The sequence below is a fragment of the Pholis gunnellus genome (assembly GCF_910591455.1).
Source record: "Pholis gunnellus genome assembly, chromosome: 21".
NCBI lineage: Eukaryota > Metazoa > Chordata > Actinopteri > Perciformes > Pholidae > Pholis > Pholis gunnellus.
The window spans coordinates 9,211,576-9,237,696 of NC_136548.1; the positions used below are offsets into that span (position 1 = coordinate 9,211,576).

Sequence of the window (26,121 nt, forward strand, 5' to 3'; positions counted from 1 at the left end):
TCTCAAAAATAAATAATTCACAATTATCTGTGAACAGCTTTTGAGAGAAGTATGCAAAACAGTATGACATAGCCAAAACAAACAAAAACATAGTCACCTGCTGAAGACTTCTATGCAGGATTTATGATACATATTTCACATGAGTTTGGTAACACAGTACATACAGATAGCTACTGTCCATTTCATATTTTCATCCTCACCTCTCCATACGTCTCGTGTACATTTCTAGCGAGATCTGAGGGATGAAACCAGGTCCACGGCGTAAAAGACAATATTGACGATGGCTCCAATGGTAACAGTATTCATGTTTACCAAAGAACACTTGTCACAGATGTAAGGATTGTACACGTAGCGCTTGTAACCGAAGATGCACCAGAGAATGACGGCCAGCAGGTACAACAGCACTGCCGCAATGTTAAACACAAGCTCCATCACGCTCAGCCTGCATGAGAGCAGATACTGCAGTAGCTTGAGCAGACGGAGGACTATGATGACCACGGTGACCAGGAGGCAAACGGCAAACACAGTGATGCTGCATATCATCCCGAGAGGGCGAAAGGACCATTCACCATTCACAAAGTGGTCAGCGGCAGCAGTGAGAATGATGCACGCTGTAAAGGCCTCCGTTGTGCGGAGTCGTCCTCGCGGGCCGGATAGGTAGCCGCTCGGAGACATCTTCTGTTGCATTACACCGTCGATCAGGAAGACGACGCTGGCGACCAGGGAGGTGATGAAACACAGGATGTTGGCGAAAACAGCTGCAAAAATGACCGTGGCCGAGGTGATCATCACGGCACACAAGGTGGTGAGCCCGCACATCAGGTCTGCCCAGTTGGGGAGGAAGACAGCCCGGAGGATGGGCCTCATTTTGGCCTCCACCACGCTCAGGACCAGGGGCACAGTGGTGCAGAAAACCCAGACGAACTCACACCAGACACCCCAAGGACTCACCACCCTGCCTGAGATGACCCTGCCTGAGATGACGATAATGAAAGATAAAGCGCTGAAGACTATTTCCAGGAGGCGCAAAAGGCCTCGACAGCCCTTGAATGGGCCACACATGGTGCTCAAATATAGGAGCCCCGGATTTTGAAGACGAAAAAGTTGGGATCAAACGTGTCCTCAGTTATACCAGCGCTCTGCAAAACCGTAGAGCCGTACTTCTGAGTTCATTCCTTGTTGTGCTGCTGTTCCATTGTCGTATTGAGGTAGAGCCACGCATTCACAACAGGCAGGCATCATTTGCATAATTACTTTTAATCAAATTTCCAGATTCATGGATTCCTCAGTGTGTCAATGTGTTTTCCACGAAGGTCTGAATTGGAAGGAGACTGCTCTTGCACTCCAGTTCTAGTATGATTGCATGTCCAGTGTGTTCTGTTAAAACCCTGTACACATGCTGCATCTAGAGAGTTTTTCTGCAGTTCATGTGTAAATTTTTGGTTTATTCAGCAAAAAGTAAATTTACATTTACTCTCTTATGTGTTAAAATGAACATGCCCCACCCCTTTCTTCTCCTCTTTCATCTGTTACCTTTATCTTCTAAGGATCATAGGCTCAAAAGTATATGAATTGTTTGATTTTACCATAACCAGATCAACATGTGTATATCTCTCTTTCTCAATCACATACAAATACGTACATATTTCTTCTGTAATTTTAAGCCTTTTTTTTAATCTAGTATCGGAAAAGATGAGGTCACAAATATGTCATAATCAGAGCGTCACTTTATTTCCATTCCGGTACTCCCGCCCTCATCGGTCTGTGGCTGACAAATCTCAGGACACACAGGTGTGTTCATTCATGTGTAATCTCATTTCAAACAGATGAAATGCAACACATTCTACACCGTTAAATATTCATTGGCAGTGCCATATGCAGTTTATATTTCACAGCAACACATTAGGAAATATAAAAACAGACAGTGAAATAAAAATATGCATAGAGCTGAATTGTAACTTACGGTTTAATTGTACATGATACAATAAACTTTACATTGACTCTAATAAACTGGACAATATCCGACAGATTATTGTAACATGTTGGTGGTATATGTAAATTACCTTTTAGCTCTGGCAGTATGAATGTAATCAGAAATGGATGTTGAAAACCAAAATCCATTATTAGTGCTGTTTCTGCTCAGCTGCTATTTGGACATAATGTGATCATGTGACTTGAGGACAGAAATGGCACTGTTCACCAACTTGAGACCAGACTTTAAAAGCTTTATTGAACCTAGAAACATCTGTTTAGCTCGACAACTTAACTCACAAACACATTTTTGGGTTTTGATGCAATTTGAGGAGTTTTCTTTTTAATTCTGTATGTACAAGTAAGTGAATAAAGGTTAAAAGTAGCTAACCTGGGAGGGTAAATTTGAATCCAAACCGTGGCCCTTTGCTGCATGTCGGCCCCTCTCTCTCTCTCTCTCCCCCCCATTCTTGTCTATCTGTCCCATCAGAAACGTCCCCAAAAATAATCGTCACCACTATGTGCGTTTAAAGCCGCAGATACCAAGCAGGGTGAAAATGAGGTCCACTGTGAAAAGAATGAGATTCACATATGTCAGAAATGCAACCATAAACTGTATGGCCCAGATACAGTAGCTGGGTGGACAGTCATTGGGTCGAGGGTTGTTCCTGAACATAAAAATGGGCCACAAAATGGCAGCAATTATATACAGCACAACAGAGATCACCAGGAATATGAACACAAACCGGTCCAGGTTAAAGGGCAAACACAGCTTCAGTTTCTTGAGGATGTTGGTGGCTATGATTAAAGGGAGGATGGGGAAAGGAATGATATACAAGATAACGCACACGATCAGAGCTGGCTTGTCTCTGTAGCCAGTCAGTGATATAAAAATCATGCAGCTCACAAAGGCCTCCATAACCTTCCAGAATCCAGGCAGAGCAGCCAGGTAGGTTCCTTTCTTCTTGTCCATGAATTTGTCCTTCACCACCTCAAGTGTGTAGACAAAGGCACACAAGAAAGCAAATATAGTCACTATCCAGCCGTATGGGCATTTCAGGCAGGCATAGAAGTTGGCGTAAGTGATGGCGACAGACACGGTCATGAGCGTAGAGGACATGGCCATCCCGGTGGTGAAGTCGGACCAGTCCAAGCACGCATCGAGTAAGATATCGAGCATCATCGTCTCAATAATGGTGATGACGAGGGTCATGATGGGGCAGAAGGCCCAGGTGAACATGGCGTAGTTCCAGTAAGTATGACTGCTCCCTCCTCTGAAGGCAGCCAGGACAAAGGTGACCACAGACAGAAGGATCTGGGCCATGTGCAGCCCGCCTCGGCCGGATAGCAGTTTAGAAGGAGTAAACACCGCCTGGGACACCGTGCCCTTAATATCCCCAATTAGTCCCATCTCATTCAATGAGCTGAAGAGCAGTTGAAATGGTATTCCCTCACAGACAGCTGCTAGAAACTGGTTGAGCTGTGTTTTCTGTAGCTTCACTGCCTTCCAACTCCACTTTCCACGTAGTCCTTCACTGCCCTTCTGGTTTGCATAATATTCATTAAACCGATTGTGTGTAGGGATAAATGTCTGCTGCAGGAGATATGAAATAACAAAAAAGGAAATTTGGTTGTGCCTGGGACGTGGAAGTACAGGTGTACGGGCCTCAGTGAGGACTAGTTAAAGCGACAGCACATCTCCAACGGCTCCCTGACCGAGTGACCTCTGCTGTGCACCCATCGCTTCCTGACAAATGCCATTTTACAAATACATACACATAGACTATTGTGTGTTTGTTAACTATGCTGAGGGATGGTTTTCTGTTGATACTCAGCAGTATTAATAACAGTTTGACTGTATCAAATGTTCCTTGAGGGAATCCAGACACACTGTGCAACTTTAGTGAGTGAGGACAAAACTATCTTGAGGCACATTGGGAATTACTCGCCTATTATGTTTTTACTGTTGCAACATATATAGTCATAAGAAATAAAAGCACTTTTTGCTCCACAAGCCATGAATCTAACCTGGTTTGTATTATTGTTTGCCTCAAGAGGGAAGCAGAGTTCCTACATTCACGCTGCAGAACTAAAATTACCAACACGAAATCACGTTTCTACACGGATGTACTTATTTGTGGCACTGCTTCAAGCTAACCGCTAGTGTGTTTCTCTGTTTGTCATTTCGTTTTAAACCAAATAAGATATAACTTCATTAAAAAACACAAAAATATCACATTTTGTTGACGAAATGTGATATTTAGATATTTAGGGTTTTTCAGCAGGTCAGTTTGTGTTGTTGGCTCTTGTTTCTGGGGAAGGTAAATAGAAAGAACAAAACGGAAGTTGTTGTCAAGTGTCAGTTCCGTTGCCAACTCAAAACGTCTAGAAATATGTGTTTACTTTTCTCCTTTTAAAGCCGTAGACATTTAAAAACAACTCTGGAGGAGGCTGTCGCCTTGCTGGAACTATATTTAGTTGTAATGGTGATTTCATTTTCCTGGGCTATTTATTTTATATTCGTCTCGAAGCCATTGTTTGGGAAAAATTAGCCAACGTTAGCAATGTATCGATGACACAGACTGCACTGCAGCACAAGAGTTTGACTGGACACCGCCCGGCTTCTCGCGCTGGGGAAAGAGGGTGAAGGGGCAAACAAAACAAGAATAAAAAATGGATTTCTCCAAATTCCTGGACGATGAATTCGACGTGAAGGACTGGGTGAACGGCGCCTTCACGGTGGTGCAGAAGGACGCGCCGGGGAAGGCGGACACACACGCAGCCACACTGGTCATGAAACTGCAGCTGTTCATCCAGGAAGTCAACAATTCCATTGAGGGTGAGTATTGGAAGTAAACTAAAGAGCGCTTTGCTTTGCAGCAGTGTGTAGGGTGTCGTCTTTAGGCTGCACAACATATATGTTCTCTCGCTGTCACCCCGTTTCCGGTTTATGGCGACACCTAGCTACGTCAGTGGTTAGACTTGTCTGGAATATTAGAAACATTACTAAGCCTAAATGGACAATACCAAGAGAAATGGTGGATCTTTCTACTGTTTCAATATATTCAATTCATCATTCAAGGACAACATTGTTTATGTGAATCCTTTCCATACACTCAGTTGCCACTTTATTAGGTACACCTAGCTAGTCCCATCCTGTGTTGTTGAATCTTTTTTAATGAGGTGAAGATTCAACTTCATGATTATTTTGGAGGATGCACATTGTGTGGTGTTTAACTGTAATGCACCCTCATTGATACAGATGAGGTGGACAAAATTATATAAATCAAAACGTTTTCAAATCACACCGATCTGTAGAAGGTGCAGCTGCTGGTGATTTCTTCTTACAATGGCACCCACTATAATATATTGTGATGAAAACTATACTTGTCTTGTTCTGTCCTTCATTAACTGTAAGACTTCTGTGTGTGTGTGTGTAGAGAGCAGTAACCAGGCCCTGCAGAATATGCCCCGAGTGCTACGAGACGTGGAGGCTTTGAAACAGGAAGCTTCTTTCCTCAAGGAGCAAATGGTTCTGGTCAAAGAGGACATCAGGAAGTTTGAGCAAGACACCGTACAGTCTATGCAGGTGTGCACAAGTTCAAGCACTACGTACTGTATATAGCATATGCATACTTGTACTTGTTATGCATAACTGTGCGGTTCCTATTCACCAGGTCCTGGTGGAGATAGATCAGGTGAAGAGCCGCATGCAGATGGCGGCTGAAGCTCTGCAGGAGGCTGACAAGTGGAGCACACTGAGTGCAGACATCGAGGAGACCTTCAAAACACAGGTACGCATGACGGACAGGATCGCTGGACTTTACTTGTTATACTTTTGTCTGCATTGCTGCGAAGGGATCATGAATGTTTGCTCGTCCTGGCCCACCGTCATATAAATGAGACTGTTGGGAGCTTTTAATTCAATTTATTTGAATGTTCAAGGAATTGTTCCAAATCATTAAAGTGTGCAAGACAACCAAGGCAATGGCCCCTCAGAGACTCAAGCATTTTTCTAAGCAGTTAATGTGAACGGATACTATTTGAATCAAAAAAGGCCATTACAAAATATTCATATTCATAAGTCAGGATCTTATCTTTCTTTTCCAGGACTTTGCCGTCATTTCCTCCAAGCTGACCAGCATGCAGAACAGCCTGGCCATGTTGGTGGACACACCGGACTACTCTGAGAAGTGTGTCCACCTGGAGGCTCTGAAAAACCGACTGGAGGCTCTGGCCAGCCCGCAAATAGTAGCGACCTTTAATTCCATGTCTATGGGTGAGATGGGCTTTTTGTTTCTCCTTTTCATTCTATCTTCACTTCCTTTTTTCCCCCACTGTAGCTCACTTTCCACATGTTTTCTCTGCAGACCAAGCCAAGCTGTTTGTTAAAGTCTTCACAGAGATAGATAGAATGCCACAGCTCCTTGCCTACTACTATAAGTGTCACAAGGTAGGTCCTACAGGCCTGTCCCTTGCCGTAATACCGAATTGATACAATGGTTTGGTGTAGGCATGCTCTAATTGTTCTTCTACGTCTGTTTCGGCATCTCCAGGGCCAGCTGGTGAGCATGTGGCAGGACCTCTCTCAGAGTGAGCTCGGTCTGAATCAGCAGCTGTCTGAATTCTACGACACCTTGCTCTCCTCGTGGCACTCCCAGCTACAGTGGAGCAGCCAGGTGAGACACACCTGTAGACAACAATGCTAACACACCAAATCATGGGGAGGTGATGTTTGCAGTCTGTAAATACTGTCAGTGAGAATGCTCTTTTAAATGTTTGCACATCACCTGTACTGATCCAGGTGTTCAAGAACCCGTACGAGGTGGTGACAGTGTTGCTGATCCAGACCCTGGGGGCCATGGTCCCGTCCATCCCCGTGTGCTTGAGCTCGGCCGTGGAGCGGGCGGCCCAGGAGCAGCGCCTCGACACGCTGCTCGAGCTCCACCACACCACGTCCACCTTCGGACACAGCCTGGAGGCCGCCATGTTGCCGCACCTGGGTCTGTGCAGAGACGGAGACTGCAGATCGCTCCAGATGTGGGCGGAGTTAAGTCCTTACGTTCTGTCTTGTGTTTCCTCCCCCCCCCCCCCAGGTGAGAATAATCTGCTGAAGGTGAATGAGCTGGTCTCTGCGCTGTACGACCCCTACAAACCATATCAGCTACAGTACGGAGATCTGGAGGAAGCTCACCTCCTCATCCAGATCAGTGCTGTACCTTTGGTAAGACACCACACACATGCACACACACACACACACACACACGCATACTAATAGTTTCATTAAAACGACCCATAGCCACAACTGTTTTATTCAGATTCACCTCCTATTTTTCAGGGGTTTTTTCTCCCTGCGTTTGTGTCGCCTCCTGTCTCCATATTCTCTCCTCTCTTCAGGAACACGGGGAGGTTATTGATTGTGTGGAAGAGTTGAGCCACTCTGTCGGCAAGTTGTTTGGCCTGGCCAGCGTTGCTGTGGACCGCTGCGTCAAACTGACTGACGGACTGGCCGTGTGTGGCCTCCTCAAAGCCCTCAAAGCTCTATTCTCCAAGTAAGTATCCTTTTTATTGTCAACTGTGTGAACACACTACAAACACATACTATGTATTAACCCCTTTACTTATTCATATAAATAATGTGCTTCCTTTTTGGTATATGTGGACCTTACCTTCTGTTGCCAGCTTTAATATTGTCCTCGCTCTAGGTATGTGTCGGACTTCTCCACAACAGTGCAGTCGATCAGAAAGAAGTGTAAGCTGGAGGATACACCAAGTGCATCGGTTTTCCAGGAGGACTGGACGGCCTTTCAGAACTCTGTCAGGTTAATTAAACCTTTTTAAATCTTTTACATTTTGAGACTATTTCATTAGAATGCAGATTTTTGCCACCGTGACCTGGCAGAAAGGTTGCAGAAATGCATGCATGGATGGATGGATGGATGCATGACTGGTCTTATGTTGTGTTCTGCAGGATTATTGCCACTTGTGGAGAACTGCTCAGACAATGTGGAGCCTTCGAGCAGCAGCTGTCAAACAAGTAAGAGACGTGTTTATGCTTTTCCATAATGTTCTAGTTTTACCCTAAACCATTCGTCTATTTGACATGTGACTCATGGGCCACCCTGCCAACAAGGAATCGCGTGCGCTCTCTTAACACAATCAATACTTCCCATAGGATCCTGGGCACGGCCGGTAAGTACTTGTCAGAGTCGTATAGCCCACGCAGCCTTGCAGGCATCCAGGAGGCGAGCTCTACAGAGAGGAAGAGCACCACCAAGAACCCCTGGCAGGAATACAACTACCTTCAGAGGGGGAATATGACTGAATACAACAGCCTGATGGAAGTCCTGTACTCCCTGAAGGTACGGAGCAGTGCAAGGTGTCGGAATGATTGTTATCGAGGTTCCTCTGCAGCTGTGTTTAATGCATGTTTCCGGTTGTGTTGCAGGAGAAGGGCACGGGTAACTCCAGCCTGCTAACTGAGCCCAGAGCAGCTCTGACCAGACTCAATCAGCAGGCCAACCAGCTGGCCTTCGACTCCGTCTTCCTGCAAATCAAACACCAGCTCTGCCTCGTCTCCAAGATGGAGGTGATTAAGTGTCAAGTTACCACGGGATTTGATTTTGAAATACTGATTGGCACGATTTGAGTGCCTCGCTGAGAGCTTCTTGCACTGCCTCCGTGCGTGTGTCTTCGAGCGCTGCACGTACTGCGTCTATTTTAATCTCGCCTCGTGCCGTTTGATTCGTTCGTGTTTGTGTGCAGAGACAAGAGGCGCCTGGTCTTGGAGAGAGCTACACAGAGGACCTGCCTACTTTCAGCCTGTCACCGCAGGAATACATCTCAAACGTTAGTCCGGTTTGGCTGGAATTCATACGTCATGATATTCAATTAAAACAATTCCTAAATCATAATTAAGAAGATTTCAAATGTGCAGTGCCGATTAAAAAAAACAAGAGGATAACTTGCCTCATAAGATGCAGTCAAACTAGCTGTCTTTTTGTACACATTCACAGCTTTATACTGTAGTTTCTCAAACGATGAGTCTGTCCTTCCCTTCCAGATAGGGCAGTACCTCATGTCGCTGCCTCTCCACTTGGAGCCATTTGTGACTCAGGAGGACCCGGCACTTGAGATGGCCCTACATGCTGGGAAGCTGCCTTTCCCTCCAGAGCAAGGTGTCTCGCCATCGACCGTCCTCCCAATCTAATGTTCCACATGATGTCTTTTTTTCTCTGCGTCCTTCCTCCTACTTCTGCACCCTCTCTTTCCTTTCTGTATCTATCTTGAGCCTGAAACTTATTCACTGATTTTACTATGATCCTCACTGACACAACATGAATGAATTGTCATATAATACAGTTATATTTAGATTTTTATAAAACTGAGTATATACAGGGAACAATTCACTGTGGCCGCAGCAATGGAAAATGAGAACAACAATTTGCAATTTGCAACCCAAATAACACACCACTGACCCTTGTCCCTATTAGTTTGTTAGACACGCTAATGTATTTGATAAAAACATGTCCATACACCAAATGCACAATGCAACATTAATAGAAATAGAAAGGAAAGATGGTGAAAGTTTGATGTAAAATAGGTATTTAGGGTAAAGTAACATGAAAAAAGTGTCGCATTACAGTATTCTTTACGACAACCGTAAATCCAAAGAGCCGACAGGTCAAATTGTTATCCGTACAAATGGCTCATGGATATTCTATTGTCATTAGCTGGGTTAGCTTAGCTTCCATCTCTGCTCTACCTCTAGACGTCTACCTTTTCCTCCTCCTTCCCGACGCTCTACATTTAATCCCCATCTGCCTAAAAAAAAAAAAAAAAGGATCTAAATCACTCCGCTCACTCACTGTTCCCTTTACACCGTGTGCACTTGTATAACATCACCTTCTTCTGTCTCAGGCGATGACCTTCCCGAGCTGGACAACACTGCAGACTATTGGCTGGGCTCCATTGCTCGGGCCACCATGCAGACCTACTGTGATGCCATCCTGCTCATCCCCCAACTGAGCACTCGGTCCACCAAACAGCTGGCCACAGATATCGGTACAGTCGACCAGAGCGCCGGCCGGACACGTGTAGTTAGCGATTCTCTGTGATTGGTTTCGCAAAAACGATGACGTTGTTATTAATTAGTTCCATGATATGGTGGATTTAATGCGTTGTGGATGACTCCTGTTCCTGCTCCACAGACTATCTGAGCAATGTGATGGACGCTCTGGGCCTGCAGCCGTCCCGCGCCCTGCAGCACATCGTCACCCTGCTGAGGGCCAAACCAGAAGACTACAGGCAGACCTCCAAGCTGCTGCCTCGTCGGCTGGCCTCCACCATCGCTGCCGTCCGGTGCATCGACTACTAACGGCAAAGGAGGAGAGGAAGATGGATTGTAGGTACAGTGGCTCTCTGAGCGGCACTGGGGACTCGCAGGCATGTTGTGAAAATGAAGAAGAGCGTGTTGTCAACAGTAGCTGGTCAACATGTTGCAGTCCCTTAAGTCGCACATGTGGGGCTGCAGAATTTTAGGATAATAGTCCAAATAAGTCTGGTGTTTATGGTAATAGTTTGAAATCAAGGTGGTTCAGACTTTTTTTTATACTGATTGTTAACTAGTGTGACTTTGAATGATCAATGGTGAGGATGCCTTTAACTAACTAAATGTAATACATCAGGGGATGTGTGAGAGCATTTGAAATCTGTATGACTGATATACTGCATTTGTTGTTGATTATTTGTCATACTAATATGATATTAAATTATATTAAGGTAATATTTCTGATATAAGCTGTATTTTTGTCGGTTAAATGAGCTTCACATTCAGCAGTTACAAATTAAAGGTGAAGGTGAGCTCTCTCAGTATCATGAACGTCTGTACATAAAACATAAAGCATTTACATCAACACTAAAATGGTGCCTATTGAGTTTGTAATGTAATCAAGCTAGTTTGATTTTTTTGTTCTTCACTAATGTTGAATGTATTTGCATCCTCGCGTCATGAAACCGGCGCGTCTATCGCAGTCGACTGTCGGGGGAATATATGCAGAAATAGAAGACTTCGCTGTGACACACAGGTAAGACTGAGAACAGTTACAGTTCAGTGAAGCATAGTGCTTAACATGAGACTAGTTGGGAGACTTTGATGGGCTTTTTCACTATGTCAGACTACAAGAGTATTTGTGCTGAAAATGGAAACATGTTTTGATAATGGGTTATTGATTTAACTGATTTAACTAAACATTTCCTAGTTCAGCTGTTTTCCAGTGTTGCTGCTGTACTGTCTCAGTGAAGATTAAATATCTGTACTTTCGATCGCACTAAAACTATTTGAAGACGTCACCTTGGCCTTTAGGTAACAGTGATGGCCATTTTTCACCATTTCCTGACATGTTAATTATTATAATCAGCAAATTGATTAATAACGACAATTATTTATATTAAAAAACAATTAATTGTATTAATTACTAATAGATTTTACGATAGTTTTATTTATATATGTACAGAAATAAAATCAAACTCCTTGTAATACCCCTGAATGGGCACTATAATTAACCATTGCTCCATAAGGTTGTAGCGTGTTATCTCTGGCGGCTCCATCAGATAGTCCTTCATTTAAATGTCCGTAAATGATGATGGGATATCATTTCTACCCATCTGGCGCTCAGAAGTGTACACGCTGTCCAGAGGCGGGCATGGAGCATCATCCGGCATCACATGCCGCTGTACCTGCTCTCCTCCAACATGGACCAGTGTTTGGCCCTGACGTCAGCCGTTACCGCCCTGCCTGCAGTATCGGTGCCCACAGATGATGAGGATGATGAGGATGATGGAGACGGGGAGAAGCGGCCTCGCCATGAATCCCATCCGGAGAGGGAATTAAAGGCGCACGGAGAGTGAGACAAGTATTTCAGGACAACAACAACAAAAACACACCGAAACGTGAACCTTTCACATCTGGCATCCGCGAAGAGAGATGCTCCTCCAGCGGACTAACGCGAGGGAGTGACGGGCTGCGCCGCTCCGGTCGGGGTGTTCCTCAGTTTGGCAGAGCTCCTGCGAGCGCGCCCACTGTGGAGGCGATTTCAGGGAAGACATCCACCGGGTAAATATACCACCAACCGGGGCGGATTTCAACAACACGCGTGGATCTGATGACCAGAGGTGAAGAAATGCCTTTTTTTAAAGGGTGGAGCTGCGGGTTTCTTTAATAAATGATGAGGAATTCCGCTCGCCACTCTCAGCCTTATTGTGAAAGGTTGATTTGATGTTTATGTCTGGCGGACACTGATACCCGACCACGGCGACTCGTTTTTGTGTGTGTGTGTGTGTGTGTGTGTGTGTCCGAACAATGACACAGGTGATGTTATGTCACCGGACCGAGCGCTAGAGACGATGGCTGCTGCCTGGTGCGGGACTACCCCGAGCTTTCACGTGAAGCGCCCTGACAGCGGCTCTCCACGGAGGCTGTTTATGCAATCCGACGCAGTGTTGCAAGTGGGCTGATCTGATGCTACTCTGCTATACGAATCCCCCCACCCCACCCCCCCCCCCCACCCCAATAACTGCCGGGCCTTCTGTGTTTCTGTGAAATATGCTCGGGCCTAAACATCACAAAGTGAAGCAGCTGTCACGGCGCGGGGGATGAGGCGATGCTCTTGGAGAAAAGAGGCCCCCGTTTCTGGATTTAAGAGGTAAAAAGCGCGCGGGCGGTTTGTGTGGGAGCGAAAAAGCCATCATGTCGAAAGTTGTCAGCAACAAGGAGAAGAAATCCTTCAGCAAAAAACTCTTCCGGAGAAGCTCGGTCCGCTCCGTGGGGAGCTTTATGAACAGAGTTCTCCGGACTCTGTCGACTCTCTCTCATTTCGGTACCGACGAGCAGGCCGCCGAGGACGAGAAGGACGACGCCTCTCTGAACCCGACCACCACGGGGGGGTCGCTCCCGTCTGACGACAGCGACTGCGGGGGGTTCCCCTTCGGCGACAAGGTGCCGGGGGTCGCCGGACTCAAGAACCACGGCAACACCTGCTTCATGAACGCGATCCTGCAGTGCCTGAGCAACACGGAGCTCTTCGCCGAGTACCTGGCTCTGGAGCAGTTTAAAGGGGGGGAGACGAGCAGCGGCGGCGGCGGCGGCGGCAACGACAAGGCCAAGTCCAACGGGGTGCTGGTGCAGAAGAAGGGGAGCCAGCAGCAGCAGCAGCAGGACTCCGGGGAGGTGACCGAGCAGCTGTCCGGTCTGGTCCGGGCTCTGTGGACCTTCGAGTACACGCCTCAGCACAGCAGGGACTTCAAGGTAGGCTGTGCATCATGCAGGGGCTCCTGACTGGGAGCCTAATTAATCTCACAACAGCAAACCGAAAAGACACCATGTGCATATAGGGGTATAGAGCAGTGCGTGTTGACACCATTTAGATCCCGCCTAGAATAAAGTTTCCTTACTTTCAAACAGTGGAACTTGAAACAAGCTGAGATGTCAGGTGAGGATTGTGATCTTCTAGAGTTAATAACTTCAGGAGCCTCAGTTTAAATGTGTTATTTTCTTACTTGGTCCGTGTGAGTTACTCTTAAAAGAAGAGTAAAGTCACTAGTCTGAGATGAACTATGCTGCACAATCCTACTTTTTGAATAATCAGTGGTGATAAAAACACGTCTCTTCTGTGCTCTGTCAGTGCTCTGACATCTATAACACCAGATGCAGTTGCTTTGATCCGAACCGGTTGGTTCAGATACGACTGTGAGTCTATTTAAAATCCTGATATTCCTTCATTTGTCAGAATCATTGCAGACAGGGTCTAGATGCAGTGATCACGCACTGGCCTTGAGCGGCTGCTTTGCTCGTCAACAAGCCTCTATAGCAGCATCCCCTCATATTGCAGTAGAGTGTTGAGTCTGTCCTCTAAAGCAAACTTATTTGATATACATAGTCTTTGGTCAATAATCATATTCCAGCACAGCTCTGATTACAGTTTATGTTGTATTTGCGACTACAAAGGAGGACGCGTCCTCATGAAACGGGTGAAGTCAGTGTTCCTGGACACTTGATCAGCCGAGATCTGAGCCGTAACACAACTCATCTGTTTTCGGAGCCGCTTTACTGTCTGTGCCACACTTCTCGGCTTTTGTTGCCGCCTTTGTTCTTTATTTTTATACGTCTGATAACCTATTTTCTTCTCAAAATACATAACGGGAGGAAGTAAATTGATCAGGGCCTCCTTAAAACGCATTGCTTATTCTTGACAGTGATACTATTTCTGTCCACTTATTATTTATTTTTTTCTACCTTGGTTGCCAGCCAAAGTACAAACCGTCTTATTGGATATAGATTATTCTCTCCTGAGTGTGAGGCCTTGAATCTGTGTAACTCAGTAGGGAAATGAAGCGCAAACCCAGACTATCAGAGTATTCGCCAACTGTGGTGTCTAATTTGTGCCAAACAAAGAATCCTTTCAAAAGCTTCAAAAGCTTTTTTTCTTCTCACGCTGATGTAAATGAATTACGGCTAGGATCGTTCCTTACATGTTCATGCAGTAGAATTTTTCCTTTCTCTTTTAAAACATTGCTCTCCAACGTATACATCACAACCTTGAATGCAGCGAGTTGAACTTCAGCTAAACATGCTATTTTTTTGGTGGTTAGTGGGGATTACAGCTCAGCATGTGTGGGTTTTGCGCTTCTTTCCCTCGGACCACAACATGAGGCTAAACTGAGTGCACTTAAAGATCATTAGGAAGGCCTCCGTAATAATAACAACACGGGGGAATTATCCTCTGTGACTCAGAGTCCAGGATTGGTTTGAGGATTATGTCGTTGTGCACCGCCCCAGAGCACGATCTACGCAAACCCTCATGATCACAAATCACCTTCAAAAGGAGGAAGAACGTCCCAGGGGGACGGGGTGGACGGACACGCAGTGCACGGTCCCCTCATATCTTTGGCCTTGCTTGACATGTGCTAGCCAGTAGAGGTGACTCTGTAGAGTACACGCTGTTGTCATCTCCAATGGATGATTGTCGGTGAGGTTAAGCCGTCGATTTTTTCATCCCGTTTCCTGGTTTTAAAAAGCTTCTCCGCGCCGGCTGCGTCTCACCGTCCCCCCCCCCCCCCCCCCCCCCGCTCCTCTGCTGACCTTTTCGGATTGTGCTGATCGACATCCTGGTCAAGCGCGCGCTGAATATTTTATGATGAGCCAGTGATGTCGACACAATCATTTCTGTTTTAGGAGCAGCGGTCCACTTGAACCGTGCTTTTGTTTGTCCTGCTGCAGAACGTGGTGTCCAAGAGCGCCCTGCAGTTCAAGGGTAACTCCCAGCACGACGCCCAGGAGTTCCTCCTCTGGTTGCTGGATAGAGTTCACGAAGACCTCAACCATATCATCCACCCTGACATCAGACCCCCCAGGAAGGTAAACAGCAAACTTAGAGCTCAGCTGTCGACTTTGGAGAACTCTACATTCAGCTAACAGACCAGCGTAAAGTCAATATGTTTTGACAGGACGTTGCCCCTTTTGTGTTTCCCACCTGAACAATATTGTAATAAACTGCATGTTGCGATACTCTATAAACTGTACTACTGTGTAACTGCCTCTGTTGTATAACATGCATGATATTGTAATGGTTTGCCAAATAATTGTTGGGTTTTCTCTCGTTTTTTCCCAGCCTCCAGTAGAAGAGGAAAATGCCCCTGAAGGATCTCCACTTCCAGCACCTGGCTCTTTCGTACAGGAGTTGTTTCAGGCACAATACAGGTGAAACCTTCAAATATACGACATTAACTATCTGAAAATCACTGAAGAACATTCAAACAAAGTACCCAACGTACTGTATCTTCTATGTCAAGGGTAACTTTCGGGAAAATCTGCCAAACACAGAACTTTGTGACAAAATATTCTAAACTCAAGGTTCACTCACTCGCTTTTTCCAGAGCTTGTGAGCATAGGCCATGGCCTTCTTCTGGGTGTCATCGCGCAAAAGAGCATACGTTTAAACTCCAGGGATATGAAGTCTTTTTCCTCAAGTGTGTGTGTTATTGCGTCCAACTTCTGTATTATTAATTACAGTAGTATAAAGCACTAACATTTGTAGTGATACACCAATAATATTAAATCTCTATGCTCTCCTGTGATCTTCAATCATAACTCTGTACAGATCATTGTGAACACCCTACTGGAAGTTAATGTTTGGTTTTTCATTCATGTATTCCACAAATTTTAACGGAATAGTTCCACTTTTTCGCTGTCTGGCCGTGAGTTAGTTGAGAAGATCGATACCACTCTGTGAGCTAAATATGGAGCTACAGCCAGCATCAGGCTAACTTAGCTTAGCACGAAGACTGGAAACGGGGGAAACATCCAGCTCAACTCTGTCCAAAAGTAACAAAATCTGATCAGTTGCACCTTTTAAAGGTTCTTAACATTTAGTATATTGTTTGTATAATTTGTATAGTGAAGTGTAAAAATGACACACTGTGGTTTTAATAGGTTTGTGTGCCTGACTTCCTGGAGTCTTCACGAGATATAAAGTGTTTGTGAGCTTTAACGTCGCTGGTAGAGGGATTAAGTTACCTTTGGATGGAGCCAGGCTAGCTGTTTACCCCAGTTTCCTGCCTTGATGCTAAGCTAAGCTAACCTGCTGCTCAAATGGGAGTGGTATCAATTATCCAACTCTCGAGAAGGGAAGTGAACATTGAACCATTGCTTTAAAATGATGCCAGCTGCATTTAATTCTTCTCATCATGTCTCCGTGTAGGTCCTCCCTGACGTGCCCTCACTGCCAGAAACAGAGCAACACCTTTGATCCTTTCCTCTGCATCTCACTGCCAATCCCCGTACCTCACACACGGTAAGGTGACTCTGCATCGAGTGAGAAAATATCTATAAAAAAAAGTCCCCGTATCCCAAAATACAATGAGACAAGACCCGGTCTGAACCCGGCACTAAAAAGAAGTGTCAAACCCAGCCGAGACAAACACCGCGAAAGATCCGACGGGAGAAAGTTAAAATTAGAAGATGCTGTCTGTCTTCTGAAACATCAGTCCAGCCGTGGTTATGAAACAGCCCAATTAATTTCAATCTGTCTGTGTGTTGCAGGCCCCTGTATGTGACAGTGGTGTACCAAGGAAAATGCTCCCACTGCATGAGAGTCGGGGTGGCCGTGCCTCTTTCTGGCACCGTGTCCAGGCTGAGACAAGCTGTGGCCACAGAGACCAAAATCCCTGCCCAACAGGTGCTGTCTTATTAGACACTTCCTCTTTTTAAGAGGATTAAAGATGGGGGGGGTGTGCTACTTTTGAGGACACTGGAGGGTAAAGCTTTCAGTGAGCCATTAGAGAATTTGGTGTTTGTACTCGGAATGCAAGTATTTTATCATCAGTGCTTCATAAATATCAATATACAGTATTTGTGTTTCAGAATATAAAAGCCTCTTTTGATGTTTGGAGACACCCCCTCTTGTTAATCCCTGTTACAGTTTTTGTTTCCATCGTTTTCATCAAATGAATGAATCAAACTGCACCCTGCTTTTGTTCCCCCGTCTCTGCTCAGATCGTCCTCACTGAAATGTACTTTGACGGCTTTCATCGCTCCTTCTGTGACGACGACGACGACCTCGAGATCATTCAGGAGAGCGACTCCATCTTTGCCTTCGAGACGCCGGAGCTATTCAGACCGGAGCAGATCCGCTCCAAGCGTGGCGGTACAACATCCTGTTTGTTCCCCTAGAAAGTAGTTCAGCTATGTGCACGCTGGTAGGCGTCCATATTAGACAAGAAATGGACTAATGTTGGAGAAATGCTTTCGTCAGGGAACCAGCGAATTGGTTCGATGTTTGTGTATTGTCTTATTGAATTTTGTATCTTTACATTTTGTGTTTACCACAGGGAGCCCGCATGCAAATCTCAACCATAACAACCTAAAGTACGGGACAGATAATAATCGGATGTCCACACAAATACAAGAGCCGACAACCCCGCCTCAGAGTCCCAATAAGAATAGCGGACAGGCTGAGAAGATCGTCTTGCTAGTGTCCAACAGAGCCTGCGCTGGACAGCAGGGACGCAGGTATTGAACAACACTTCTACAGGTTTGGATTATTATCCCAAAGATATCTTTAAAACTGATGCAGGTTTTGTTTTTTTTGTGATTCCTGCAGGTTCGGTAATCCGTTCATTCTGTATTTGGAGCGCACAGTGACATGGGACGTACTTCAGAAAGAGATCTTGGAGAAGATGCGGCATCTATTGCGCCCTGGAGTCTTTGTGCAGGTACACACTCATTACACACTCTCTGATTTGAATCAGCTTTCCGTTTGTTTGTGTGTTACGTTTTCAATGTCTTATCTTTGATGGTCTGTAGGTAGGGCCCTTCACTTTGCGTGTGGTAGGAGTGGTTGGAATCACGTATCTCTTGCCTCAGGAGGAGCAGCCGCTCTGCCATCCTTCCGTGGAGAGGTAATGTCACTTATCGCCACCAGGGGGGCGGAAGTGTTACCGCACTTGAATAGTCGTTATGTAAACCCTGCAGTGAGTTCAATCCCCTAGAAGTTGATTGAAGAGCTACAGTATGTAGGCCGACTGTTCAGCGGAATACTGATGTTAAAATATCTCCTGAGATGTGTAATAGCTTGTCTGTCTTGAGCTCTGTTGTTTTTGCATGGATTTTTTTTTTTTTTTTCTCTCTGCTGCCACATGAAAAAAAAAAACAAACAAACAAATGAGCAGAAAATAAATCCTCAACCTCACTTAAGTTAAAGTTGGCCTTCATGTTATGCTTGTTTGTCAAGTCGCTTTCAGATCCCCAGGTCTATGAAGACTATTCTAGAATCCAATGTGCTCCGACAGTCATAGACAGTGCTGGCTTGTGGCGGCAGTCTTAAATTAAATACTCTAGTGTAGCCTCGAATAATTCTGTCCTGCTAAACTATGAATATCAGCTCAAAAACGAAAACTATAACGTGCGGTTCTCTTAATCTTATTTCCAACAGGGCATTCAAGTCTTGCGGTCCTGGAGGGCCACCTCATGTCAAAATTGTCGTCGAGTGGGACAAGGAGACGAAAGACTAGTAAGTGTGATCTGAATCCCACGCACTATATCAAGCTCAGGGCTGATGCGTGAGGTCTCCTCTCAGAGCTCTGCATCTTAACACAAATGCATGTAGTAAAAATGTCTTTTGAAGTTCCGTGTGATCCCTCTGTGACCTGCGCCCGTGTTATGCCTGCAGTCTGTTCAAAAGAACTGAGGATGAATACATCCCAGATGCTGAAAGTGTGCGTCAAGCAAAGGAGCAGCACCTGCAGCCCCAGACCTGCTCGCTGGCCCAGTGCTTTCAACTCTACACCAAAGAGGAACAGGTAGGCTGAGACACGGTATCGTGTTGGGCTGCAGTAGTCCTGAGAATACCACGGATACTGAAGAAATATTACAATTAAAGATGTGCTGCTGCTCACTAAGTGACTCATTAGAAATGCTGGTTTGAGTGAGTACGGGATGTGTTGTTGGATTATCTTTCTATCCATTTGATCTCGTAGTAAGTCAAGATGCCAGGCTTGGGGCTGTACAATTACAAACACTAGATGGCAGTACAATTAAACCTTTACACCACTTCTTTTTTTGCTATATGATATCGTTTACCTAATGTTTAAGAAATGGCATCAAGTCAGACCTTCATTATACAGAAAACATATGTTAACAGTTAAAACAAAACCAAATGAAAAGAACACAAACTGGAGTTTAGTTGCTCTTTAACAACAGATTTCTCTTCACATTGATTCCAGCTCGCTCCCGATGATGCATGGCGATGTCCTCACTGTAAGCAGCTTCAGCAGGGCAGCATCAAGCTCAGCCTGTGGACCCTGCCAGACATCCTCATACTGCACCTGAAACGCTTTAGACAGGTACTCTTCTACACAGTCTTAATAAAACAAAAGGTGCCGAAAATGCTCCGATTTCTAAAAGTCAAAAAAAGGACCAGTGGCCCCCCTTCCCCCACTTCCTACCCCCTGCTTCTAGCACCCTTGCCCGGACCACACTCATCTTCGAAGCCTGCCTTCTTTTTGATCTCATCTACACACATGTAAAGTTTCATGCGACACTATCGCTATGTAGAAACTTGAAACTTGATTTCCATAAATGTGTCCTTAGGACGGGGATCGACGAATGAAGATGCAGAACATGGTGAAGTTCCCGCTCACAGGCATGGACATGGCGCCCCATATGGTGAAGAGGAGCCAGAGCAGCTGGAGTCTTCCCTCTCACTGGTCACCATGGAGGCGGCCTTATGGGATGGGCCGTGACCCAGAGGACTACCTGTACGACCTGTACGCAGTGTGTAACCATCACGGGACCATGCAGGGAGGACATTACACAGGTAACGGAGCAGCGACAGCAACCAATAATCTGAATCAGAAGAAATGTAACAGGTTCAGTTCAAAAAAAGTTAGAGACAAGAAAAATATACGGTTAAGAATAATAAAAATGCTGCGTTATTCTAACAAATACAGATTAAGAATAATAACAAATGGCTTGTGGTTGTTGTATTCACTGATTTTCTTTCCAAGATATTTATAACATGTACTCGCCTTGTGTCTTGTAGCGCACTGTAAGAACTCTATAGATGGACAGTGGTATTGCTTTGATGATAGTGATGTTCAGCCCATATCTGAAGACGAAGTCTGCAAGCAGACGGGTTACATCTTGTTTTACCAACGACGTGCCACAATTCCATCTTGGTCTGCCAACAGTTCTGTGGGAGGTAAATCCTTATTGATATAAGCGTGTACAATCTCCTTCTTTTCATGTTCAAATATTATACGTGTTCAACCGCTGTCTGTTCGGGGCTTTAGGGTCCACCAGCTCCTCTTTGTGTGAGCACTGGATCAGTCGGCTGATGGGCAGCCGTCCGCCGAGCCAAGCCTCGTCCGGTTCCTCCAGGCGCACGTCGCTGGCCTCCCTCTCTGAGTCGGCTGAGTTTGCTGGTGAACGGAGCGAGGATGACGGTGATCTAGACTCCTCCAAATCTGAATTATTTCCAATGCTTCAGAGGTGACAAACATTACATTGATGCTTGTCTTTCTACCACGCAGGCTTGTCGATCCGGCCGGCAGTAAGGGGCATGCAAAGACAAACCTTCTCCTCGAGATCTTCCATTGCCAGCCCACTGGTGCTCAGTGAAAATGTCACGAAACCATCCTGGTCCCACTCTGCCAAGCTCCAGCTCCGTTCCAACTCTCCCTCACGCTTCTCCCTGGAATCCCACTCCTCCTCCCCGACGCTGGAGAGGATAGGAGAGGTGGTTGATACCAAGCTGTCCCCAAAACTGGACAAAGCGCCGGGGGGCAAGTCGGCCCTCGCGGCTTTGGATAGCAACCCGGGCAGTAAGAGGCTGATGGAGCAGGTTCACTCCAAGACTGTGGCTCAGGCAGAGCAGAGGAGCTCCACCCAGACTGGGGACAACAACAATGCGGCCACGGCTGCTGAACAGGTCAGTCCTCGACACGGGGCAGCCGCAAAGGACCCGAAACAAAGAAACGGGGCTGCAGATAGCGCTTGCGTTAAAAGGACCTCAGCAAGTCCCAAGAAGCGCTCTGCCACGTCCTCAACGTCGTCCAGCTCTCTGTCTCCTGCCTCCCCAGCCATTGACAAGTTACCGTCTCGAACGCAGGCCAAGAGTGCAGCGTCGGCGTCGTCCCTCAAGGACAAAAGCGACGGACCACCCAAAACTAGCAAGGCTGGTTCCTCGAGAACGGCGACCCCTTCGAAGAAAGGGTCATCCCAAACCCCGGAGGTGCTACACCCTGACTCCGCCCAACAGAGGAAGAGTGGTTCTCCAGGATTACAAAGCTCACACCCTCCGAGGAGGACATCGCCCAGAGGGGGAGGCGAGAAAAGCTCAGCCTCAGCAAGGACTAAAGCAGCAGACAGGAGCGCTAGCCGCGAATCCTCACGGAATAACGCGGTCTCAGAGAAGAAGGTCAGCCATGGAGGGCCGCCGCGGTCGAGTGCCGCTAGTAGAGCAGAGGGCAGGCCGGGCCGCGCTGTGGAGAACAGGGCACCGGGCCGGAGCTCGAGCAGCAGCTCCTCCATGGCAAGTCTCCGATCTTCGAGTGTCGGTGTTTCCTCTGCGAGCGCAGCCCCGCCATCAAGGGGACCTCGAAGTACCAGTAAGACAGAGGACAAAGGTTTATCCTTCTTCAAAACTGCTCTGAGGCCCAAAGAGACGCGGAAGTCAGCCGACGGTGGGAAAGCAGGGGTGGGAGAGGCTAAAGCGAGTCCGGAGGACGGTGCCGGGGATGCATCTAGAGAGGGAATCCCACACGGAGCGAGCAAGAAAGCCCAGAGTGTGGCTTCAGAGGCCCAGGCTAATGGGACCACAGCCAAAGACAAAGAATCCTCAAAGGCATCCGCTGCAGCTAAGCATTCACTGCTGCCCTCCACAAAGTCCAAGCTCTCCGGGGCAGAAACGGCCACCCAGTCCTCTGCCAATGCAAAAGACCCTTCGAAGAAAGAGCCTGCTAAAAAGACAATGCCGTCCAGGAAGATCCCTATCGGCTCTTCACAATCTAGCCAGAGGGCCAAGTGACATTCTTTTAAAGGCCTGATAACAATCTCTCTAGTGCAGCTCTGAGGTGTTTTAACCATCAAACCAGACCCGGCGTCTGACAAAACATCTTTTAAGCACCTGTAGCGTTTCAGTGGTTACTGAATACCAGCTGCCATACTGGACACTTACTGTCCACGTTGTTAAATAGTTATTTAGGAATGGATTTTAACGACGCACTTTGTATGGATTGCATTGATTTTGAGGAATAGTATACTGTATTATAAACGCGCATGGACTGCACATGTATTGAATTATTGCCTTGTTCTGTCTGTAGCATAGTTGGGAGACGTACATCTCAGATGGAGGTGAAAATAAAAGTGACTTTGCACAAGACGGAAAAGCAGATAAAATGGTGGAAAGAAACTTTTGAGATACATCAAACACGGACTACTCAGTCACCAAAGGAAGTTTACCGGCAATTTTTTTGACACGCTGATACAGTGAAACACTGAATTATTTCCAAAAATCTTCACGTACAGCTCTCTGTCAATATTGAGAGCCATATGTCAACAAACATCAGTGCCTCAGATAATCAACGTATTTAATCGGAATCATATAACTGCGGGTGTTGGTAAATTTATAATTCAATTTTAATATTTATTACGCACTGAAAATTGTAATGACAAGTCGACACACAATTAAGCCTATTTAACCTGAAACCGCTGTTTACATATGCTCCTCGATGTAGTCATTGTGCAACAGCCTTTAAGAAGAAGTACTTTTAGTGCAGCCGGAAACAAGACCCGTGGGGGGGGGGGGGGGGGGGGGGAGTGCAGGAAGGGAAGCATGTGTTGTTGGTGTTAAATGTCTGGAGACGTCCGGTTTGTAATGGTTCCTAAATGTTTTGTGTTTTATTTACCAGTAATGACCTGTTACCCCCCCCCCCCCTCAGACAAACCTCACACCCGTCCCCACCTCTGCCCTCCAGCTGCTGATGCCAACACTTAAACTCTGTCCATGTAACCTCATGTGGGGATCAGCCTCTTCAGACTGCCAGACATCTCCAAAACATTCCTCTCAGATGAACACAGGGTTAATGTAAAAAAAAGCCACTATACAGCGCACATATTCTAAAGACAGCTGGGTTTACCTTCGTTGAAAAACACCACACGTGTACATATAGAGCATCATGGTACGCTTGAGTCGGCCCCATCGTCTGTCGTCGCGTGTGACATCACAGCTCGTGCACATCGTCTAGCTTGCATCGCAGAGTAGATCAAACACTGAACGCACGGAGAGACTGAGAGACGAGATCACCTATCCATGAAGTATACGACAGTTGTTGCATGATAAATTGCTTATGCATGCACTTAACTATGCAAGCAGATTCTTGCTAATGCCCACACTGAGTATGTAGAGTATGTGCTACTCTTGGATGTGTATATATTTCTAACTGTATATTTTTCCAAATGCCGGCATCAGAGAGCATGTTAAGGCATCCTTTATTAAAGCTTTGTTTTGCACATTTCTTCAAAGTAATATACATTTTGTATGAATGATAAGTATTGCTCATTCACCCTCTCAAAGTAAATCAACTCACTTGCAAAGTAATGTTTCTGTATTGTGTTCATTTGTCTCACATTTTTCCTCACAAATTTCCAACCTTTAGCACCTTTTAACGGGAGAGTTTTTACAAGTGTACAAGTCGTGGTTTAACTCATCTGTAATATGTTTGAGGATTCATAGCGAACATGTTAAGACGTCCGACCATAAGTTCAAATGGCACCGGTTCAAATGGACAGCTGTGTTTTATACAAGAGCCGTTGAGCGGCTTGTTGTCTGCTTCTGAATCAAAACATTCCAGACAAGATGCTGAGCTCAGCCTTTATAACCACGCTCTCTTCTGCTTTTGTCTGAAGATCAAAAAAAGAAAGAAGTAATGATGCCCAGTATATTCTCTACTATTTAATATTGTTTTTAATTCAGTTCTTGTACTGTACGATCAAACCTCAAACCTGTCTCAGAAAACGTACAACGAATGGCAGATACGCTGTACAGTTTATAGATTTACTGAATGTCCGGGTCACTTTCAAGGAGTGTTCACCAGTAACCCACAAACTACTTTACTTTCTGACTCATGGTGCAGAATGAAATAGAGTATTATCTTGAGTGCCTGGGGGCTACAGTGTGTTGATACTGTGCTGTAACATCCAACACACGCAGTACTGATGCGCTGGCTTCTGTCCGCCAAATGAAAGGGAATGTATGAATAAAGACAAAATACTGCGGGGAAAGATTTATTTTCACAAATGCATGAGAATGATTAAACCTTTTATATTTTTCCATTCATATCCTGCGGTATAAAAATGTTTGACATGTACTGTGTTTATCTTTTTGTGGAGTAGCAGTGTGTGTTGGCATTGATTCAACAATGCGAGACAAACAACAAAATAAAAATATCTCATGTTTCTTTTCTTTTTCTTTTTTTTTTTACATACTTTGTATGATTTGTTTTACATTTACAGGTTTTTATTTTTTTACATTTTCTTTTTACAATTTTCATTTTCTCCACTGGGTGGAGCTCAGTGTTTGCCTAAAACCTCAGTAGACTATAAGTAGAAGGAGTGAGGGAAATAAAGCAACGCGCTGAATTTGTCCCAGACAAAAATGACCTTCAATTTCAACTTGTGAGATCACTAAGATATATAGTACCGTCAAATCCGTCAGTGAGGGAGATGATATGCTATTAAACTACAGCACCATCATTTATTTAGAGCTGATTCAATCGTGCTTTTATTAGTTTGGCCCAAGGCTGGGCATATTAAGAGTTAATGCTGCCTCTTTGTCTTTCTATTCTTTCTTTTTTTTAATATATATATATAACAGTCATCAGTTTTGGGAATTAGATTTTGACCCCTTTCACTTCTCACCTCTTTGTGCAGAGAAGTGATGACATTTAAAAAGAACGAATGGCCTGTGGTGCGACGGGGCTGCAACATGTTTCTCTTCGCGTGCAGCAGGAAGGCTCTGCGTCACAACGCTTATCAGAAATGAACATGTTTGTCTGGTGCACTGAAAAGCGTGAAGTGGTTCAATTAATATGCATGTATGAAAGTAATTAGAAAACTCACTGACTGCAACCCGGCGCACGATCATTCTGTAAACGAGCCAGCCTCCTCTAGTGCTGCGATCAATAATCATTTGCCAATTGTATCGGTTCCAAGAAACCATCATTAGCAAGACCTCAGTGGAGAATTCAGCAACTTTTATCTGAATGTAACACCCAAACAGTGACATTGCCCCTCTTGACTCCTGAGCATAATGCATCATGCTGAATTAGTTTATATGTTTTGCTTGTGCTATGTGCTTGATGCATCGGAGAAAAAGCAATCTTATCTTATTGATCAATCCAATCTTGGTATCTCCTGTGGCCAAATTCAATCCTTACTGCTGTTGCAAAGTCTCCATTTTGAGACGCTCCCTGGATAGAAGGAGATGACGAGCAGGACCTTTGTGATTAGCTTTCACTGTTTCACTGCTTGCTGTTTGGAAGGATTGATGCAGTGATTACTGGGGTGAAGGCAGGGTGGCCACCATGTCATAAACA

General features: G+C 45.5%; 4 protein-coding genes across 4 annotated transcripts; 2 read left to right on the forward strand and 2 right to left on the reverse strand.

Moving 5' to 3' along the window:
- Positions 1–223: 223 nt before the first annotated feature.
- On the reverse strand, positions 224–1,062 carry LOC306712969 (myeloid-associated differentiation marker-like protein 2; the record flags this gene model as incomplete). The annotated part of the gene is made up of 1 exon (XM_079182461.1): positions 224–1,062. The coding sequence occupies one exon, from the start codon at positions 1,060–1,062 to the stop codon at positions 226–228; it is 837 nt and encodes a 278-aa protein (XP_079038587.1). The 3' UTR covers positions 224–225.
- Positions 1,063–1,733: 671 nt separating this feature from the next.
- LOC306712861 (myeloid-associated differentiation marker-like protein 2) lies at positions 1,734–3,382 on the reverse strand (the record flags this gene model as incomplete). The annotated part of the gene is made up of 1 exon (XM_079182300.1): positions 1,734–3,382. One exon carries the CDS (start codon positions 3,380–3,382, stop codon positions 2,489–2,491), a length of 894 nt encoding a protein of 297 aa, XP_079038426.1. The 3' UTR covers positions 1,734–2,488.
- A 939-nt stretch (positions 3,383–4,321) lies between these two features.
- Positions 4,322–10,882, forward strand: cog7 (component of oligomeric golgi complex 7). The gene is made up of 17 exons (XM_079183051.1): positions 4,322–4,810; positions 5,412–5,560; positions 5,649–5,765; positions 6,082–6,250; positions 6,342–6,424; positions 6,528–6,650; positions 6,776–6,974; positions 7,068–7,195; positions 7,369–7,523; positions 7,677–7,793; positions 7,943–8,008; positions 8,147–8,333; positions 8,420–8,560; positions 8,737–8,820; positions 9,035–9,149; positions 9,892–10,035; positions 10,182–10,882. Exons 1-17 carry the CDS (start codon positions 4,645–4,647, stop codon positions 10,346–10,348), a joined length of 2,310 nt encoding a protein of 769 aa, XP_079039177.1. The 5' UTR covers positions 4,322–4,644; the 3' UTR covers positions 10,349–10,882.
- Positions 10,883–12,718: 1,836 nt separating this feature from the next.
- Positions 12,719–22,553, forward strand: LOC306712616 (ubiquitin carboxyl-terminal hydrolase 31-like; the record flags this gene model as incomplete). Its single annotated transcript, XM_079181984.1, has 16 exons — positions 12,719–13,276; positions 15,248–15,385; positions 15,639–15,727; positions 16,728–16,820; positions 17,069–17,204; positions 17,522–17,672; positions 17,857–18,037; positions 18,129–18,240; positions 18,332–18,426; positions 18,960–19,037; positions 19,197–19,326; positions 19,750–19,869; positions 20,117–20,342; positions 20,568–20,726; positions 20,818–20,970; positions 21,058–22,553. 16 exons carry the CDS (start codon positions 12,719–12,721, stop codon positions 22,551–22,553), a joined length of 3,915 nt encoding a protein of 1,304 aa, XP_079038110.1.
- Between the last annotated feature and the right edge of the window lie 3,568 nt (positions 22,554–26,121).

Coding starts and splice junctions, on each gene's coding strand:
- cog7 (XM_079183051.1), top strand. CDS start 4,645: ATGGATTTCTCCAAATTCCTGGACGATGAATTCGACGTGAAGGACTGG. Junction 8,561..8,736: donor GCCTCGTCTCCAAGATGGAG/GTGATTAAGTGT, acceptor GTTTGTGTGCAG/AGACAAGAGGCGCCTGGTCT. Junction 10,036..10,181: donor ACAGCTGGCCACAGATATCG/GTACAGTCGACC, acceptor CCTGCTCCACAG/ACTATCTGAGCAATGTGATG.